The 19835-nt window shown below is 42.5% G+C and overlaps 7 protein-coding genes and 2 non-coding genes across 9 annotated transcripts; 5 read left to right on the forward strand and 4 right to left on the reverse strand.

Annotated features, from left to right (window-relative positions):
* Positions 1 to 29: 29 nt before the first annotated feature.
* Positions 30 to 3227, reverse strand: FOA43_004486 (uncharacterized protein; the record flags this gene model as incomplete). The annotated part of the gene is made up of 1 exon (XM_038924724.1): positions 30 to 3227. The coding sequence occupies one exon, from the start codon at positions 3225 to 3227 to the stop codon at positions 30 to 32; it is 3198 nt and encodes a 1065-aa protein (XP_038780652.1).
* Positions 3228 to 3786: 559 nt separating this feature from the next.
* Positions 3787 to 8733, forward strand: FOA43_004487 (uncharacterized protein; the record flags this gene model as incomplete). Its single annotated transcript, XM_038924725.1, has 1 exon — positions 3787 to 8733. One exon carries the CDS (start codon positions 3787 to 3789, stop codon positions 8731 to 8733), a length of 4947 nt encoding a protein of 1648 aa, XP_038780653.1.
* A 124-nt stretch (positions 8734 to 8857) lies between these two features.
* On the reverse strand, positions 8858 to 10051 carry FOA43_004488 (uncharacterized protein; the record flags this gene model as incomplete). Its single annotated transcript, XM_038924726.1, has 1 exon — positions 8858 to 10051. The coding sequence occupies one exon, from the start codon at positions 10049 to 10051 to the stop codon at positions 8858 to 8860; it is 1194 nt and encodes a 397-aa protein (XP_038780654.1).
* Positions 10052 to 10118: 67 nt separating this feature from the next.
* FOA43_004489 lies at positions 10119 to 10200 on the reverse strand. Its single transcript has one exon. It is a non-coding gene; the product is annotated as a tRNA-Ser (tRNA).
* Positions 10201 to 10750: 550 nt separating this feature from the next.
* FOA43_004490 (uncharacterized protein) lies at positions 10751 to 12391 on the forward strand (the record flags this gene model as incomplete). Its single annotated transcript, XM_038924727.1, has 1 exon — positions 10751 to 12391. One exon carries the CDS (start codon positions 10751 to 10753, stop codon positions 12389 to 12391), a length of 1641 nt encoding a protein of 546 aa, XP_038780655.1.
* Positions 12392 to 14112: 1721 nt separating this feature from the next.
* BMH1_1 (14-3-3 protein) lies at positions 14113 to 14955 on the forward strand (the record flags this gene model as incomplete). Its single annotated transcript, XM_038924728.1, has 1 exon — positions 14113 to 14955. The coding sequence occupies one exon, from the start codon at positions 14113 to 14115 to the stop codon at positions 14953 to 14955; it is 843 nt and encodes a 280-aa protein (XP_038780656.1).
* A 572-nt stretch (positions 14956 to 15527) lies between these two features.
* Positions 15528 to 16012, forward strand: FOA43_004492 (uncharacterized protein; the record flags this gene model as incomplete). Its single annotated transcript, XM_038924729.1, has 2 exons — positions 15528 to 15611; positions 15668 to 16012. 2 exons carry the CDS (start codon positions 15528 to 15530, stop codon positions 16010 to 16012), a joined length of 429 nt encoding a protein of 142 aa, XP_038780657.1.
* Positions 16013 to 16130: 118 nt separating this feature from the next.
* Positions 16131 to 16212, reverse strand: FOA43_004493. The gene has a single exon. It is a non-coding gene; the product is annotated as a tRNA-Ser (tRNA).
* Positions 16213 to 16333: 121 nt separating this feature from the next.
* FOA43_004494 (uncharacterized protein) lies at positions 16334 to 18403 on the forward strand (the record flags this gene model as incomplete). The annotated part of the gene is made up of 2 exons (XM_038924730.1): positions 16334 to 16337; positions 16776 to 18403. The coding sequence occupies 2 exons, from the start codon at positions 16334 to 16336 to the stop codon at positions 18401 to 18403; spliced, it is 1632 nt and encodes a 543-aa protein (XP_038780658.1).
* Positions 18404 to 19835: the final 1432 nt, after the last annotated feature.

Raw genomic sequence — 19835 nt, forward strand, 5'->3', positions numbered from 1 at the left:
ATTTTTTTGCATATATTTATTACTAATTTTCACTCCATTCGATCGATTTCAGCCTGTAATCTCATCACCCATAGGTCCCTCTCTATTTGTGATCGTGCTAGAAACGTTAGATGCGTTGTTCCTAGCCCAAACTTCTTAGCTGCCTTCATAATTCCCGAGGGACTGTCGGTTTTCTGTTGTTCTTCCGCCACTTTTTGATCTCTTTCATGCTTTTTCGTCCTTTTACTGTTACCAAACCATACAGTAAAATACCGAAATTCTTGGTCCTCGGAACTTCTCCATCCATCTCCGTAGACTCTGGGTAATGAGTGATCTCCAGGATACAACTTGTTGAATCTTGGATGCAAGGTTTGTAAATCAAGATCGTTATCCGGATCGCAAAAAACGTAGCATCCTGATAATCCTATAGTAGCCCAATGTTTTGAGTACGAAGTGGCCTTGGCTCGTCGTGATAAAGTATGCCTTTCAAACGGATTGAAAAGCAGTAGAAAGCCCGAAGTAAGAATTGCATACACTTTAATGAAGGATTGGTACTTTGCCCGTTTCTCATACAAGCTTCCACTCATCAGTACCGATTGATCTAAAGAATGTGATGAAATCGTGTATAGTGTCAGGTCCACGTCTGCTCTCAATAACTCCCACCGGTTATGCCCCTCTTCATTCATCACATCGTCGATATTGAACTTTCTCATATTCAGTTGCTTCAACTTGTTCCGTCTTTCCAAGTCCTGGTTCCGCTTATGGATCCAAAACTCACAAAGTTGGTTTAGCCTGGTAACCCATAGATCTCTCACTCCTTGGCTGCATGCCAAAAGTCTTACTCTGGATCCATCCACCAGTTCCATGTCGAACACAGCATCCTGGAATTCCGTCTTTGATGAATCTTTAAGTGAGATCCCCCATGTGATTGTCGATGCATATTTGGCGGCTTTATTTAAAGACTTGTTGGACACTGCAATGACTTTGCGAACGTTGCATAAGTCCACCACTCTGCTTGTATTCGCCACAAGACATGCTCTTCTCTCCGCCTCATAAAGAGCAGCATTATCTCTATTTTGGAACTCGGATGCATTGATTCCAGGTTTGAACCATGCAACATGACTGCCATCTCTTGGGAAAGGACAACTTTCGAAGCAGCTCTTCCTTCCATTTATTCTCTCTTCAAGCTCGGATATGTCATAAACAGTCCCTGAAGAACTCATCAGGTCGTCCACCGGTTTGTCAAATAGAGGAACAGCTTTATAAAATGGCTGGAATAGTAGAAGGTGACCAACAGTGTAGAAGTACTCCAATTTAAAGTAGCCTCTTCCAAAAGTAGTTGACGTCTTTCCTGCCCTATTGGTAAGCCTAATGAGAAATCCCTCTACCGGTAGTGGCTCCAAAACTCTTAAGATCGTGCTCGCTGAAGCAACACTAGAAATTGGGGAGCACACGGATACCGCAGATACCTGAGAGACTTCATCAAAGGTCACAATATGTGAGTCGTGACGATACTGTCGAAGTTCTAGTTCAAATTTATCGGTCATTAGAGCCCATAAAGAGGCCACAGATAGCTCAGAATCAGCTACAACCCATTCCAGACGGTCACATGTCCGAAAAGCAAATCCGAGGAAGTTTCGGTCCTGCTGAAGCTTCTGCATGAACTGCGAAGTCCTTTTGGAAAGAGGAACCTTACCGATTTTGGCCATACACTCCACTTCACGACTCACCTCATCTAGTAATCGATCAAGTTTGCTGAATCTGGGTATCTCGTAGCCATTGAGTCTATACTTTACCAAAAAGTTATTCTGATCGTCTTCGTCTTGAAGATCGATATTCATGTTTCGAAAGGAAAGAGACATCTTAAGCATGGGAATTTGAATTGAAAGACTTTTACCATAAAGCATCGTTCCGTCATCCACTAGTAGTGTCCTAAGAAACGCAACCCAGCGAATAGATGCCTTCGTAGTATGTGGAAGAAGAAGGAGTCTCAGGTAATTGCCTCCAATGGATCCAGGTAATTTTTTAATGCAAAAGCTTCTGTCAAGAGCACCAAATAGACTAACCTCGGTGTCTTGGCTCGATAAAATAATCTTCATGTCATAGGTGTGTCTCTTGTAAAGTTTAAATGACTGGTTGACAGTATCCTCAGGATCTCGGTTAATCAGCTGAAATCGACTTAGCTTGTAAAAAAGCATTACTGCTGGATGGTTTTCATCTCCTGTGGCCTTCACGGTAATGACATATTCGTGCCACTTGTCAGCCACTCTTTCATTCACTTCTGCACCGTCCTTCACTAAAACAAGCATGGTTTCTATCCATATAGTGTCTCCTTCACCGAATTTCTTCATCATACGTCTCAATTTACGCCTTTCATACTGCTTCTGGCTCTCTCTTCCCGCCCCTAACTTTGCTCCAACTGTTCTAGCCCTAAAGAATCCAGCGGAATCATTACTTTGGTCAATAGGGATACTGGTCATTGGCTCGTGTTTTACCTCGACCGTACTTCCTCCTCTGTCAGGTATTTCCTGTTCTCTCACAGATGTAGGATTCGTAATTTCAGGTGATGGCATCGAAGTGGACAGCTTATGAAATGATTTCGGTAAATCAAACGTAATTCCACGCCTGGGAAGCGGTCTAGCCCTCGGTTCAGGGATAGTTAATAGATCTGAAGCACCGTCGTAAGCCTGAAATCTGGGTCTTCCGTGAGTGGTCTCATTAAGTTCCTCAACAGCATCACTAAAGCCCTCACTGCTGTCTTCATCACTTTCAGCACCTAAAAGTGCCGCTTGAGCATCGTAAAGAGAGTCTCGGACCACTGTCGAGCTTGTGTCAAGAACTTTCCGTAAGCCACCCGAAGAAAGGACATTTCTTCGTGGTAAAATCGACTTCTTTCTATTGCGTCCTGTAGAAATATCTTGTCTAGATTGTAGCTTGGTTTTGTTAGAATCACTAGAATCATTAGAGTCGTTAGAGTCACTGGAATCACTGGAGCCACTGGAGCCACTGGAGCCACTGGAACCAGCCCTCCTAAAATTGAGCTCACTGTTGCAATGCTTGCTCGTTTCTCCAGTTGCAAGATGCGCAGCTCTTCGATCAAGTATCCACGGTAAAGGTATTATACCCAAAGAGGTAATTGTAGTACTCTGCTGAAGTTCATAAGCATCGCAGAATCGGAGTTTAAACGCTGTATAGGAATTTCTGGGTATTCGAATTGTTTCGATAGGGGGATCCTTGGTTGAATTCATCCGTAGGAAAAGGATCCAAGACAAGACGAGATGCTTTTGTTATTGTCTTTCCGATAATACTACCTACCGTCCTTATATATCCAAAAGGAGATAGATTCGCGATTTAGGCTCATCCCAGATTTTGGATTAGACGGGGTGGACAGGAGGTGGTAGGAAGCGCGACGGGTCCCGGAGATGAGATGATTAGTAAGAGCAAGGAAGTGGGCGTAAAAAGTCCAGTTGGTTACCGTGTAGAAGTTATTCACTTTGGTACCTGCTTCACCACCTACTAATTGTTCCGCTACCACCTACAAAGTGCTCTACCACGCCTCTTTCTTTTTTCGTCACCCTCCCGGCTCTTCCGCTGACAAGTATTGAGTCCGGTCGGTCCTACCCAGTAACCCCGTGAACGTAGCCCGTGAACGTAGCCCCGTGGCCCCGTGGCTCTCCCGCGTAGTCGGACTTTCGCATTTTTCACTTTGTCCTCATTTTCTGTGCCTGTCGTCGCCTCTTTGCCAGATCTCTGCTCTTCTTTACTTCCTTCCGACAATATATCCACACTCCTTTTGCTACCGTCGTAATGCCCTCCGATAAAGGTCATGATACTAATGGCCATGGCCATATCCAGAGCCCCTTCGATGATCGCTATAGATTTGATCAAGTACATACTAGTCTGCAAGACAATCCTAGTGTACCGCTGTCTTCTGAGATGCGTGCATCTTCACGTCGTCATAACACTTCTGCTTCCGGTGAACTTAGCTTTGGAACACTAGGTGAATTACCTTCTGATAAATATCCTAGGTTGACCAACGAAGTCGACCAAGATTCGGACTCTGTTAGTGGAGACTCGGATAGTATCGAAGGAACACCCGCTATCCATCAAAGCGGTAAGTTTGAGTCAATCAATTTAAAGCAGGCTCATGTTAATTTTACGGAAACTTCTGAGCTTCCGGATTCTTCCGTATCCCTAGGAAATGTTTTCGGCACTTCCAGCACTTCCAGCACTTCCAGCTCACATCCGAAAAGAACTAGAACTTTGTTTCGTCGTGATCGTTGGGGTACACAGCGTAAAAAAAATGGGAAACCTATTCGTAAGGGAACCCTCCATCGTGGGAGAACGTTGAGAGGAACACTACGAAGAATCCCTCATGCCAAAAGGCTTTTTAGTGGTTCTGCACAAGACGCTGATGAGGACGAAGGATTGGCGAACGGTGGTCCTTCTACAAAGGACGAAACGGACAGGTCCGATGAGAAGCGTAATGTGTTCTGGAACACTTCACTACCTGAAACAGAGTTGGATGAAGATGGAAACATTCCTGAGTATCCTAGAAACAAAATAAGAACTACCAAGTATACACCACTTAGTTTCGTCCCGAAGAATTTGTTCTTTCAGTTCAAGAACGTTGCAAATATCTATTTCCTTACGATGATTGTTCTTGGTTTCTTCAACATCTTTGGTGTGCCAAACCCAGCAATGTCTGCAGTACCTTTGATTGTTATTGTGTGTATAACGGCATTTAAAGATGCATTGGAAGACTCCCGAAGAACTGTTAGTGATATGCAGATCAACAATATGGTCACACATGTCGCTCAAGGTGTCGACAACCCGAATTTTAACGGTGAGGATATCAGTCTGTGGAGAAAGTTCAAGAAGCTCAACTCCAGACTGGTTCTCAAAATCATCCGTAAGCTCAAGAACCAGCAAGAGACCAACCCCTTGGAATACAACGGTGGTCCCAGGAAGTCGTTGGATAGTTTTGACTACCGTCATAGTGCTGATTTTGCTACTGAGAGCAACCTTTCCGTTGCCACCGATCCATTTGGAGACGTCCATGCTTACGATTCCCGTGAAGATGTTTTGTCTTCCCAGGACAAGTTTAGCCCACAGGTGAAGCCATTTACGGCACCAATTGATCCCAATACTATTGAAATACACCCAACTTTCAAGCGTGATTACTGGAAGAGCGTGCACGTGGGTGATATAGTAAAGATAAAAAATGATGATCAAGTTCCTGTCGATATTGTGATATTGGCCACGTCCGATTCCGATGGTGGATGCTACGTGGAGACCAAGAATCTCGATGGCGAGACGAATTTGAAGGTTAAACAGGCGTTGAAATGCTCCTCATCTTACATCCGTAATGCCGATGATTTGGCACGCTGTAAGTTCTGGCTCGAAAGTGAAGGCCCAAAAGCAAACTTGTACAGCTATGAGGGTAATCTACAGTACTATGTGAATGGAAATGAGAACAATGAGCTTTCAAATGAGCCCGTGACGATCAATAACCTTCTTCTTAGAGGATGTTCTCTTCGAAACACTAAATGGGTGGTAGGAATTGTGGCTTTCACTGGTCCTGATACCAAGATCATGCTTAATTCCGGCATTACACCAACCAAACGGTCACGTATTTCCCGTGAATTGAACTGGGAGGTTGTGTTGAATTTCATTCTCTTGTTCGTCCTCTGTTTCATCTCTGGTCTTATGAATGGTCTTTTCTATAAACAGCCCAGCAATTCAGCTCAATACTTTGAGTATGGTGCCATTGCTGGTGCTCCTGTGACGAATGGTATAGTGGGATTTTTCGTGTCTCTTATTTTATATCAGTCACTTGTTCCTATTTCTCTTTACATTTCCATCGAAATCATTAAGACTGCTCAGGCCTTCTTCATATATTCCGATGTCAATATGTATAACGAGAGACTTGACTATCCATGTGTGCCAAAGTCGTGGAATATATCTGATGATTTGGGCCAGATTGAGTACATATTCTCTGACAAGACAGGAACTCTAACTCAAAATATCATGGAATTCAAAAAGTGCACAATCAACGGCAAGATTTATGGTCGTGCCTATACTGAGGCATATGCCGATATCAGACGTAGACAGGGAGTTGATGTGGAAGAAGAGGCTGTTCGGGAAAAGAAGGAGATTGCTGAGGATAAGGCTGATATGATCTCTATCCTGCAAAATTTGAACAAAAAAGCGATTGACGAGAAAGATTTGGATGAGAATTTGACATTTGTGTCGAAGACTTTCGCCGAAGATCTCAAGGGTGACAGTGGAGATGACCAGAAGCTCGATGTGGAGAATTTCTCACTGGCCCTTGCTCTCTGTCATAGTGTCCTTACTGAGAAGTCCAGGAAGCCACCATTCAAGACGGAATTTAGGGCCCAGAGTCCAGATGAATCTGCATTAGTTAGTACTGCACGTGATGTGGGATTCACCTTTGTGGATAGAACGAAATCCGGCATTATATTGGACGTTCAAGGTGTTCAGACGGAGTACCAGATCCTCAACATATTGGAGTTCAATTCTACGAGAAAGAGAATGAGTGTGATCATTAAAGTTCCCTCTGCCAACCCGGACGAACCTCCCAAGGTTATGCTCATTTGTAAAGGTGCTGATTCCGTTATTTTTTCACGTTTAAGCTCCAAGAATTCTTCTGAACTACTTGAGAAGACAGCTATTCATTTAGAGCAGTTTGCCACCGAGGGTCTTCGTACACTTTGTGTTGCCCAAAGGGAGCTTTCCTGGGAAAAGTATGAGGAATGGAATGAACGCCACAACATCGCTGCTTCGTCGTTGGTGGATCGTGAGTCCAAGATTGAAGAGGTTGCCTCAGAGATTGAGCAGGAGCTCTTCCTTTTGGGAGGAACAGCTATTGAGGATCGTTTACAAGATGGAGTTCCGGAATCCATCCAATTGTTGGCTAGAGCAGGTATCAAGCTTTGGGTTCTAACTGGTGACAAGGTAGAGACAGCCATCAATATTGGATTCTCGTGTAATTTGCTCGAGAACAGTATGAATTTGTTGGTAATCAAAACATCGGGTGATGACATTCAGAAGATGTTTGATCCGCAAAAATGGAGAGAGATTGGTGATGACAGGTCTGCCGTGGTTTCAACGTTGATTGGTAAGTATCTCATGGAGAGCTTTGGTATGGAAGGTACGGAGGAGGAATTGGAGAAGGAGAAGAATATACATAAACCTCCAAGTGGTAACTTTGGTATTGTGATAGATGGAGATGCTCTTAAAATGGCTCTTTCGGATGAGATTCAGATCAAGTTCTTATTGCTTTGCAAGCAGTGTAAGGCAGTGTTATGCTGTCGTGTTTCTCCAGCTCAGAAAGCTGCCGTGGTGCAACTGGTTAAGGAGAAGTTAGAAGTGATGACTCTTGCCATTGGAGATGGATCCAATGATGTGGCCATGATCCAGGCAGCAAATGTGGGTGTTGGTATCGCTGGTGAAGAAGGTACGCAGGCAGCCATGTCTTCAGACTATGCTATTGCTCAGTTCCGGTATCTTACACGGTTGGTAATTGTTCATGGTCGTTGGTCGTACAAGAGACTCTCAGAGATGATCCCTGCATTTTTCTATAAGAATGTGGTGTTCACGCTTGCCTTGTTTTGGTACGGAATTTACAATAACTTTGACGGAACCTACTTGTTTGAGTATACCTTTTTGACTTTCTACAATTTGGCATTCACATCCTTGCCGGTGATCTTCCTTGGTATCTTCGATCAGGATGTAGACGATCGTATCTGTTTCTTGGTTCCACAATTATACAGAAGCGGTATTCTTCGGCAAGATTGGAACGTTCAAAAGTTTGTCTGGTATATGATTGATGGTTTTTACCAATCGTTGATCTGTTACTATTTACCTTATTTTCTCTATTACAGAGCCATTTATGTTGCTGGAAGCGGATTGCCCTTGAATCATCGTTTTCTTATGGGTTTGCTCGTTTCCACTATAGCAATTACTTCTTGTGATTTCTACGTGTTAGCACACCAGAAGCGTTGGGATTGGCTCTCTGTACTCATTACCTCGTTATCGATCCTTATTACGTTTGGTTGGACTGGTGTTTGGTCTTCTTCACTTACTAGTGGAATTTTCTATAAGGCAGCTGATCAGGCTTATTCAGCGGTGTCGTTCTGGGCCTGCTTTTTTGTTGGTTGTTTGATCTGTATGATGCCTAGATTTTGTTATGACTTTGTTTCTTCTGCTGTGGCGCCTAAGGACATTGATCTCGTGAGAGAGCAGGTGTCTCTTGGTGTCTATGACAGATATCCTGAAGGATACGATCCTACGGATCCGGATAGACCTCATATGACAAAAGTTGATACTCTTTCTGAGTATGAACTGAGCGGCTCCAAAGGATCCAAAGGATCCAATGGATTGTCGTATCCCTCACCGGTTTATCAGGTTCCTCGAAGATCAGTGTTTTCGAGATTATTCGGCAAAACGAAATCTTTTCCAGCCAATGCCTCTATGGATTCGCTAGCCACAGAGGAGATCGAACTAGATTTTTCCTCGCCGCAAAGTCGATATCAAAGGAAGCTTGATGACAATGAGCATCTTGATATTTCTGATAGAGCCAAATCATTGGAAAGAACGAGAACTTCTATGGAATACAGCAGAACGGGAGAGGGTAACGGAAGAGGAGCTAGTATGGACAGGGTGAGAACCAGTTTGGACCTTCCGGGTATCACTACTGCTCACTCGTTGATTGAGAGATTGTCTAAATGAGAGTTTAGAGTCGAATCACCCTTTTCAGGGGAGTTGTGTAATGATGTATGATCGCATCTATTTGCATGTTTATAGTTTATGAAACATTGTATTCGTTATCTTTATTATTAAAGGATTGTTGAGTTTACTTAACATTTTTGAGAACCGATTGAGGCAGCATCCTCATCTTGAAGTTTCTGACAAAGCCCTGGTCGTAGACGTTGGTCATATCTTTCCAGCTAGTGATTTTAACGAGGTCTGAGTTTCCAAAGTCGCTACATTCTGTACCATCTTTTAGTTTGGAGAACTCTGACGGTCTGTTCCAGCTTCCCTGTCTTTCCAAAATGAGGTAAGTATGGTCATCGTTGACGGTATCCATTCTGAATAGTAGATCATTGGACACCAAGTCCTTTACGTAATCCCATTTGGCGGTCTCGTTAGTAGTGACACCTATGTATATGAGCCAGATGTGTTCACCCAAGAAGGCAATCACAACGGGTAGAAGGAAAGTGCATAGCAAAAGAAGCACCCCAGTAACTCTATTTGTTACGTTGGTTCTAATGATAACATGCCAATACCTTTTAATGGAAAACTCTGCAGCTATCTCTGGAGGTATCTGCTCGTTTATCAGATATACATGTAGAGAGATAAGACACAGTATACCTCCATATATTAGAATCCAGCAAATAGAGCAAAGAAAGATAAAGAAATATCGATAATTGTAGTAGCCAACATCATTATTGAGCCAAATACAGTGATGGTCAAACATCAAAATGCATTTATCACAAATAGAGCAATGTTTGCTCCTTGCCGGCTTCAATTGACGGCATGTACGGCATTCAGTACCAGATCCATAGATCAATTCATCATACGGGAAGATAGAATTAATCTTAGTAAGGTCGATTAGATTCTGAGGTGGCAATTTTCCCGGATCGGCAAAGACGGCAAGACCAAAAGAGGCAAAGTTCACCAATAAAGAAGGAATAATGAGAGGAACGAGCTGGTTGGACCAAGAGTCCTGGTAATGTACCAGCTGTCTGTAAGGATGCTTAAAGAAGAGATCGATGCATTCTCCTATGACAATAAGATAGAAGCATGGCACTATCCAGCCACCAAGCCATCCGATGGCACCACAAACATGCAAAATACTTCCCTGGAAGTAGCGATCGTCCAAAGCACGTATTCTATCCAGAATGATTTCATTATAGATAGTCTTGACTATAAGATGATGACTATATGAGACTATCGTCCCCTGGTAAGACGGTAGTTCTCCAAAAAGAATAATAAAGGCTAGAAGTGCAAAGATAACTACCAGAAGTACTATCAAAGTGAATCCCATGACCATAAAGGAAGGATCCAAGATACAGAAGGAAGCAAAGATCATGAAGACCTAAAAAAAAATAAACCGACAACTGCAGGATTTGAACCTGCGCGGGCAGAGCCCAAAAGATTTCTAGTCTTTCTCCTTAACCACTCGGACAAATTGTCTATTACGACCGTTTTTGAGGCATTGATAGCTACACTGTTTAATTCATATCATTATGCATATGTGTCGAGTATTTGAAAAGCCATTTGTGAAAAGGAATGCAGATTTGATAGGTTTCTTTCAATGAGTAGGTTATTAGACATTTTTGAATTTTCATTGGGCTATTTTATCTGTTCTCTATCTATCTAGTAATCTAGTAATATATGATTGAGTAAAACTACACATTTAGGTACAATAAGGAGAAGAAGCTAAGCAGCTTGAAAATAACTAGTTTTTTTATCTGGCAGAAGAACTGTGTATTTCCTGGATAAAAATAGACCGCTGATTCCAGGCAGACTGCAAAGTCCTCGGATTTGTCACATAGCCGGGAGATCTTACCGTCTCTGCGAGTTTCGTATTCCAGATCTGATCAATCTGAAAAACTTGAAAAAAGGAAAGTGAAAAATCCAAATTTATTTTTTTAACAAAAAATTTTTCAGATAAAAATAAAGGAACCCGACTCTCTTATAATCCTTGTGGTACGGTCTTTTCCTAATACAACAGTTCTGAATAATGTCGCTCCAAGTGTCAAACAGAGAAGAGGATGTCCTTCTCAAGCAGAAAAATGTCTTGAACCCTTTGGTTTTAGATAAATATCGATTTGCAGGACAGGTGACCCAGTCAAGTCTGAAATATCTCACCTCCCTCATTAATGATTCGTACCATTTAGGAAATCACACCCCATATACGGCAGCTGAGCTCTGTATTTTGGGAGACAGTTATATTCAAGCAGCAGTTAATGAAATGTCACCAAAAGACGTGAAAGAAAAAGGCATTGCACAACCAGTTACAATTGATGTGAACGATCTAGTTGAAGGATATTCTCCAGAATTCGACGATAAGACTAACCTGAGTTTTCAACCAGGCGATATAGTGACTATCAATTTGGGTTGTCAAGTGGATGGTTATACTTCGAGATTGGCACATACTTTGGTGATCTATCCTGTGGGTCCTCAGCCTGCGGGGCCATTGCTCGGGGGCCCTGCAGATGCCATCTGTGCTTCTCATATTGCCACAGAGACTGTTATAGCACTGTTAGTTTGTTCTCTATTTCCAGAGAGATTGCCCAGATCCGTGGCACCTGTTGGAAGTCAAGTGACGGGTTCATTAATTAGAGAAGTAGTGGATAGTATAGCCGAGACATTCCACTGTACCATTGTTCCTGGTTCTAAAGTGCGTCGAATTAGACGGTTTCTTGCAGGACAGGCTGAAGGTGTCGTTGCTGAAAGAGATTTTAAGGGAGTGGTTTGGTCGGAGGCTGATCAGGAGCTCAATTTACTAAGGAAATCGGGAAAATTTGATGAATCTAGTTCACAGCTAGTCAAATATCGTAATGGTTCGGTCTCGGAAGCAGATGACAATGCCTCTACTGTTCCGAAGGATGAATTCGTGGTGATTCCGGGAGAAGTTTACACCATAGATATTAGAATGGCACCTACAGGGGCTGCAGGTCTTGTTACCTTGGAGGTTTTAGACGAATATTCAGGAAAGAACTGTGCAGAAGGAGAAATGAATCCCAAACCGAGGGTCTTCCTAAGAGATGTTGCTATGACATATCAATTGAGGCTCAAATCTGCCCGCAAATTGCTTTCAAATATTGATAGAAGGCATCCAGTTTATCCGTTCAAGCTTTCAGAGACCTCGAGCCATTTCCCGTTGGATATTTCTGATACAGAAACATTGCCAGATCAAGTGAAATCCGTAAACGATGATATTAAGCTAGCCAGACTCGGAATGAGTGAGTTGACGAATCAAAGATTGACTGTAGCCAAACCCATTTGGGCAGCCCGATTCATACCCCTCAGAACGGTCTTAAAAGCTACCAGTTCAACTGGTATTCATGGTATTGATGCCCAGAACCCTACACTACCAGGTCTAGAACTTCCATTGCCCAAGCTTGGAATTACTGCTTTGAAGTTGAAATCTATGCTCAAACGTTCTTCTAAGATCCCTGTGGCACGTGAGTTGTCGACCGTTGTTCTTGACAATGTAGAGAATCGTGTTGTTAGACTTAGTGGTGGTGATTGTAACCCTAGCTGGGTTCATTCTAATTACGAACTACAAGGCGATATGGCTCAAGGTGTTAATGATTTGATTCAGTTGTGTCAGAATGGAGTTAATATCATTCAATGTCAGCCTTTAGAGAGGTTATAGATATCTGTAATAATAAAGGACCAATACAGTGGATCTGGACCCGGTGGGCGCAGCCGGTTGTCTCAGTAGAGAAGGCAGCCCGGTAGAATTAATGAAAGCAGCCCGGTATAATTAATAAAAGCATCCCGGTAGAACCCATGGAGGGCCCACTAGATAGTGTACCCGGTGGAGCCAGCGACAACCGCTTCCTTCGACCCCCTGTGAGGCCCCTTCGGTCCCCGTCCGCCTCGCTCAAATCGCCCAGCTCGCCCCTCCCCTCTCCGCTTCTCGCTTCCTTCGCTCCCTTCGCTGCCTTCGCCCACTTTTTCTTGTTTCCCTTTCTCTTGTGCCTTTCTTTCTTCTTCCCTATTTCCCTTCTCTTCCTATTTCCTGCTTTGCCTTGCGTTTCAACTGGTTCTTTGATATAGCTGAAACACTTCTATTCCATTTTTATTAAGTATGTATATTTGCAATTGGTGTTATTAACTGTCTTTAATTGGCTCAACAAGAGTACACGGGGGAACCTTATAATTAGCAGATTCGGATTTACTTATCGACATGTTTATGTTGTCTTGTTTTATGTTGCGTAATTTCGTGTCATATTGTGTGTTTTTGTCGAACGCGTTTTGTTGTCATTAAACAATAGCAAACGGCAATGTCAGTTGTCGCCAACGTCAATTGTCAAACGTGTCAACAATGTCAACAATTTGATTCCACTTACACAACATCAACTTCACCCAAGTATTACTCAAGCATCATTCAAGCATCACTCAAGCATCACTCAAGCATCATTCAAGCATCACTCAAGTATCACTCAAGCATCACCCAAACATCACCTACCTCACCTCAACGTATTAATGCTTCTTCTCATCAAATCCTCTGCAACTTATACTCCGTTCTTCGTGTATTTCTTTCTCCTCAAGTTATCTTTAAACTCATACCAGATCTCCTTCAACTCTCCGGACTTTTCTTTCTACTCCGAAACTCCTCTTACATTTACTAGTATACTTTGGTTATATTGGTTGCCCTGTCTTCGTCCATACGTGTCTTTCCTCCCTATCATCATCATTCTGAGTATTGTCCCTTGTCCCTCGTTCTTTCCCTTGTCCCCGCCCCTACTAGTCCTTGTCACTTTTATCACCCAGGTTCAAACTTTTTCTGGCACTTTTTTTGCCTTCCTCACTCAAAACCGTTCGAGTTTCAATTGAGTCTTAGTGAGAATGTGAGCTTTTTTTAGCTTGCTACACCACCGGTTTTTGGGTTTGGCACGACAAAAAGTTTTTCTGGAGAAAAGGGCAGGACATGCAGCTTACGTAATGATATGGGGGTGAGGCGAGTACTATCCAAGAAGTCGTCTCTGTCTTTCTGTCTATCTGGTGCTCGTACTTTGGTACTTAGGTACTATGGTACGGTACTTGGCTCTAAACTCAAAGAGTCATTTTTCTGATGGAGAGATATCCTTACCGTTTACCGCTCTTTCCAAAAGATGCGTGCAGGGCTCCTAACCGAACTATTTTATTTATTTTATTATTTCTTTTTTGCTTGAGTTCGGATCGACCACGGGATAAGGAAAGGGAGAAAAAAGACGAAGAAAACGGTGTCCCAATATATGTCTTTCGTCTTTTTATTATGGTGGAGATTGAGTTTTATTGTTGACTTTTTTTTTTTGAAGACAGTGAAAATTTGGATTTCCACATTTTACTAACATTATTATTTAGCCTACTTAAAGAATTCCGTTGAAAATGGCTTTATCCCGTGAAGATTCTGTCTACTTAGCCAAGTTGGCTGAACAGGCTGAAAGATATGAAGAAATGGTTGAAAACATGAAGACCGTTGCGTCTTCAGGTCAAGAATTATCTGTCGAAGAGAGAAATCTATTGTCAGTCGCATACAAGAACGTTATTGGCGCCAGAAGAGCCTCGTGGAGAATTGTTTCGTCGATTGAACAGAAAGAGGAGGCCAAGGGTAACGAACACCAGGTCAAACTTATAAGGGACTACAGATCAAAGATTGAGTTGGAGTTGACTAACATCTGTGACGACATCTTGACTGTTTTGAACGAGCACTTGATTCCATCTGCTCAATCTGGTGAGTCTAAGGTATTCTATTATAAGATGAAAGGTGACTACCACAGATATCTGGCTGAGTTTGCCACGGGTGATAAGAGAAAGGAAGCAGCGGACGCTTCTTTGGAAGCCTACAAAGCTGCCTCGGAAGTTGCCGTTACCGAATTACCTCCAACCCATCCTATTAGACTCGGATTGGCCTTGAACTTTTCTGTCTTCTACTACGAAATCATGAATTCTCCAGATAGAGCCTGTCACTTGGCTAAACAGGCATTTGATGATGCCATCGCAGAACTTGATACCTTGTCAGAGGAGTCTTACAAGGATTCCACGTTGATTATGCAGCTTTTAAGAGACAACTTGACGTTGTGGACCTCGGACATGTCTGAGGCTGGACAAGATGAGGCTGCCACTGAAAAGCCCGCCGAGAAATCAGAAACTTCCCAACAACAACCTCAGCAAACCCAAACTGAGCAGCAGCCACCTGCTGATGATGCCCCAGCAGCTCAGCAGGATTAAGTTATATTCTCCACTCAAGTTTTCTGCGCTTAACTAACGAGAGATGTTTAATGAGCATGGAAAAGCAAAACAGGTTGGAAAGTGAGTTTACAGCGAATGAGAAGTGAATTCGAGAAGGCTGAGTTTAGTCGAGTCGACTCTTGTCTTGTCTTTCTCTGTCTGCTTTATGTCTGCTTCTCTCCGCCTTATCTTTTTTTTTTGACCCTGTTTTCTTGTGTTTTTATATTCTTTCTCTCTTACATTTTTGTTGGTTTGTTTGAATTTTCATTTCCTTTTTTTGTCAATCTTTCGAATATACAGCAATAGCTTTTGTTGTCCTTACTCAATATATATTTTCCTAGCTGGTATGGTGTAGTGTATGATGGATGAGGTGAAACGTGGCTGTTGAGGTTTCCGTGGTTTCTGCCTTCCGGTAGCAGCTCCCCGGTAGCTTTTCTTCCCTGTGGCTCCCAAGTTTCAAATCTCCGGCACCAGCCACCCCCTATTATACAAAATCTCTATCAACTCATCTCATCCATCTACCTACTCATTATTCATCTACTATCTACACATTATACATCCGCTCCCTCACTATGGATACCGTTGATTTCGAAAGTACAGGCTCAGATTTTGCCGTTGTCTTCAAGGCAGTCAATTTGGCTGTCGCTGCTGTTGCCGTAAGTATTAATACTCAACACTACCATCCAGATCGCTACTAACATTAAATCTACAGTTTTTCTCTGGCCTCAGTGAATTGTTTTCAGGTGTTGCTTATACCTTCCAGGGTATCTATGTGGCTGCGTTAGGCTTATTAATTGGCTATCTCGAATTTAAGGTCCCTCCCCAACTCTACTCTTATTGCTCCTCGTTCTTTTCTTTCTTGGGAAGAGGCTTAATTTACTTTTTGATTGCCATCTTAAATTTCCATGGATCTGCAATAAGAATTATTAGTGCCTTTATTATCTTTGTTATCGCTATTGTTTATATTGTTCTTGAGTTCGTTCAAAGTATCCAACCCCCTGAAAATATGCAAGGAGAGCAGGGACTTTCGACCGATGGCTTGGATGACGTTATATGAGTGATGGCTTTCTCTGTCTTATGCAGATTTCTGTTATGTACCACTGTTTTCTAATCATAAAGGCCTCAATCTGTTCTTATGTAGATTGTCTTTCCTAGCCATTCAAAAAAAATATTACCGACAACTGCAGGATTTGAACCTGCGCGGGCAGAGCCCAAAAGATTTCTAGTCTTTCTCCTTAACCACTCGGACAAATTGTCTATTACGACCGTTTTTGAGGCATTGATAGCTACACTGTTTAATTCATATCATTATGCATATGTGTCGAGTATTTGAAAAGCCATTTGTGAAAAGGAATGCAGATTTGATAGGTTTCTTTCAATGAGTAGGTTATTAGACATTTTTGAATTTTCATTGGGCTATTTTATCTGTTCTCTATCTATCTAGTAATCTAGTAATATATGATTGAGTAAAACTACACATTTAGGTACAATAAGGAGAAGAAGCTAAGCAGCTTGAAAATAACTAGTTTTTTTATCTGGCAGAAGAACTGTGTATTTCCTGGATAAAAATAGACCGCTGATTCCAGGCAGACTGCAAAGTCCTCGGATTTGTCACATAGCCGGGAGATCTTACCGTCTCTGCGAGTTTCGTATTCCAGATCTGATCAATCTGAAAAACTTGAAAAAAGGAAAGTGAAAAATCCAAATTTATTTTTTTAACAAAAAATTTTTCAGATAAAAATAAAGGAACCCGACTCTCTTATAATCCTTGTGGTACGGTCTTTTCCTAATACAACAGTTCTGAATAATGTCGCTCCAAGTGTCAAACAGAGAAGAGGATGTCCTTCTCAAGCAGAAAAATGTCTTGAACCCTTTGGTTTTAGATAAATATCGATTTGCAGGACAGGTGACCCAGTCAAGTCTGAAATATCTCACCTCCCTCATTAATGATTCGTACCATTTAGGAAATCACACCCCATATACGGCAGCTGAGCTCTGTATTTTGGGAGACAGTTATATTCAAGCAGCAGTTAATGAAATGTCACCAAAAGACGTGAAAGAAAAAGGCATTGCACAACCAGTTACAATTGATGTGAACGATCTAGTTGAAGGATATTCTCCAGAATTCGACGATAAGACTAACCTGAGTTTTCAACCAGGCGATATAGTGACTATCAATTTGGGTTGTCAAGTGGATGGTTATACTTCGAGATTGGCACATACTTTGGTGATCTATCCTGTGGGTCCTCAGCCTGCGGGGCCATTGCTCGGGGGCCCTGCAGATGCCATCTGTGCTTCTCATATTGCCACAGAGACTGTTATAGCACTGTTAGTTTGTTCTCTATTTCCAGAGAGATTGCCCAGATCCGTGGCACCTGTTGGAAGTCAAGTGACGGGTTCATTAATTAGAGAAGTAGTGGATAGTATAGCCGAGACATTCCACTGTACCATTGTTCCTGGTTCTAAAGTGCGTCGAATTAGACGGTTTCTTGCAGGACAGGCTGAAGGTGTCGTTGCTGAAAGAGATTTTAAGGGAGTGGTTTGGTCGGAGGCTGATCAGGAGCTCAATTTACTAAGGAAATCGGGAAAATTTGATGAATCTAGTTCACAGCTAGTCAAATATCGTAATGGTTCGGTCTCGGAAGCAGATGACAATGCCTCTACTGTTCCGAAGGATGAATTCGTGGTGATTCCGGGAGAAGTTTACACCATAGATATTAGAATGGCACCTACAGGGGCTGCAGGTCTTGTTACCTTGGAGGTTTTAGACGAATATTCAGGAAAGAACTGTGCAGAAGGAGAAATGAATCCCAAACCGAGGGTCTTCCTAAGAGATGTTGCTATGACATATCAATTGAGGCTCAAATCTGCCCGCAAATTGCTTTCAAATATTGATAGAAGGCATCCAGTTTATCCGTTCAAGCTTTCAGAGACCTCGAGCCATTTCCCGTTGGATATTTCTGATACAGAAACATTGCCAGATCAAGTGAAATCCGTAAACGATGATATTAAGCTAGCCAGACTCGGAATGAGTGAGTTGACGAATCAAAGATTGACTGTAGCCAAACCCATTTGGGCAGCCCGATTCATACCCCTCAGAACGGTCTTAAAAGCTACCAGTTCAACTGGTATTCATGGTATTGATGCCCAGAACCCTACACTACCAGGTCTAGAACTTCCATTGCCCAAGCTTGGAATTACTGCTTTGAAGTTGAAATCTATGCTCAAACGTTCTTCTAAGATCCCTGTGGCACGTGAGTTGTCGACCGTTGTTCTTGACAATGTAGAGAATCGTGTTGTTAGACTTAGTGGTGGTGATTGTAACCCTAGCTGGGTTCATTCTAATTACGAACTACAAGGCGATATGGCTCAAGGTGTTAATGATTTGATTCAGTTGTGTCAGAATGGAGTTAATATCATTCAATGTCAGCCTTTAGAGAGGTTATAGATATCTGTAATAATAAAGGACCAATACAGTGGATCTGGACCCGGTGGGCGCAGCCGGTTGTCTCAGTAGAGAAGGCAGCCCGGTAGAATTAATGAAAGCAGCCCGGTATAATTAATAAAAGCATCCCGGTAGAACCCATGGAGGGCCCACTAGATAGTGTACCCGGTGGAGCCAGCGACAACCGCTTCCTTCGACCCCCTGTGAGGCCCCTTCGGTCCCCGTCCGCCTCGCTCAAATCGCCCAGCTCGCCCCTCCCCTCTCCGCTTCTCGCTTCCTTCGCTCCCTTCGCTGCCTTCGCCCACTTTTTCTTGTTTCCCTTTCTCTTGTGCCTTTCTTTCTTCTTCCCTATTTCCCTTCTCTTCCTATTTCCTGCTTTGCCTTGCGTTTCAACTGGTTCTTTGATATAGCTGAAACACTTCTATTCCATTTTTATTAAGTATGTATATTTGCAATTGGTGTTATTAACTGTCTTTAATTGGCTCAACAAGAGTACACGGGGGGAACCTTATAATTAGCAGATTCGGATTTACTTATCGACATGTTTATGTTGTCTTGTTTTATGTTGCGTAATTTCGTGTCATATTGTGTGTTTTTGTCGAACGCGTTTTGTTGTCATTAAACAATAGCAAACGGCAATGTCAGTTGTCGCCAACGTCAATTGTCAAACGTGTCAACAATGTCAACAATTTGATTCCACTTACACAACATCAACTTCACCCAAGTATTACTCAAGCATCATTCAAGCATCACTCAAGCATCACTCAAGCATCATTCAAGCATCACTCAAGTATCACTCAAGCATCACCCAAACATCACCTACCTCACCTCAACGTATTAATGCTTCTTCTCATCAAATCCTCTGCAACTTATACTCCGTTCTTCGTGTATTTCTTTCTCCTCAAGTTATCTTTAAACTCATACCAGATCTCCTTCAACTCTCCGGACTTTTCTTTCTACTCCGAAACTCCTCTTACATTTACTAGTATACTTTGGTTATATTGGTTGCCCTGTCTTCGTCCATACGTGTCTTTCCTCCCTATCATCATCATTCTGAGTATTGTCCCTTGTCCCTCGTTCTTTCCCTTGTCCCCGCCCCTACTAGTCCTTGTCACTTTTATCACCCAGGTTCAAACTTTTTCTGGCACTTTTTTTTTTGCCTTCCTCACTCAAAACCGTTCGAGTTTCAATTGAGTCTTAGTGAGAATGTGAGCTTTTTTTAGCTTGCTACACCACCGGTTTTTGGGTTTGGCACGACAAAAAGTTTTTCTGGAGAAAAGGGCAGGACATGCAGCTTACGTAATGATATGGGGGTGAGGCGAGTACTATCCAAGAAGTCGTCTCTGTCTTTCTGTCTATCTGGTGCTCGTACTTTGGTACTTAGGTACTATGGTACGGTACTTGGCTCTAAACTCAAAGAGTCATTTTTCTGATG

The sequence above is a fragment of the Brettanomyces nanus genome, chromosome 4 (genome assembly GCF_011074865.1).
Source record: "Brettanomyces nanus chromosome 4, complete sequence".
NCBI classification, from domain to species: Eukaryota; Fungi; Ascomycota; class Pichiomycetes; order Pichiales; family Pichiaceae; genus Brettanomyces; species Brettanomyces nanus.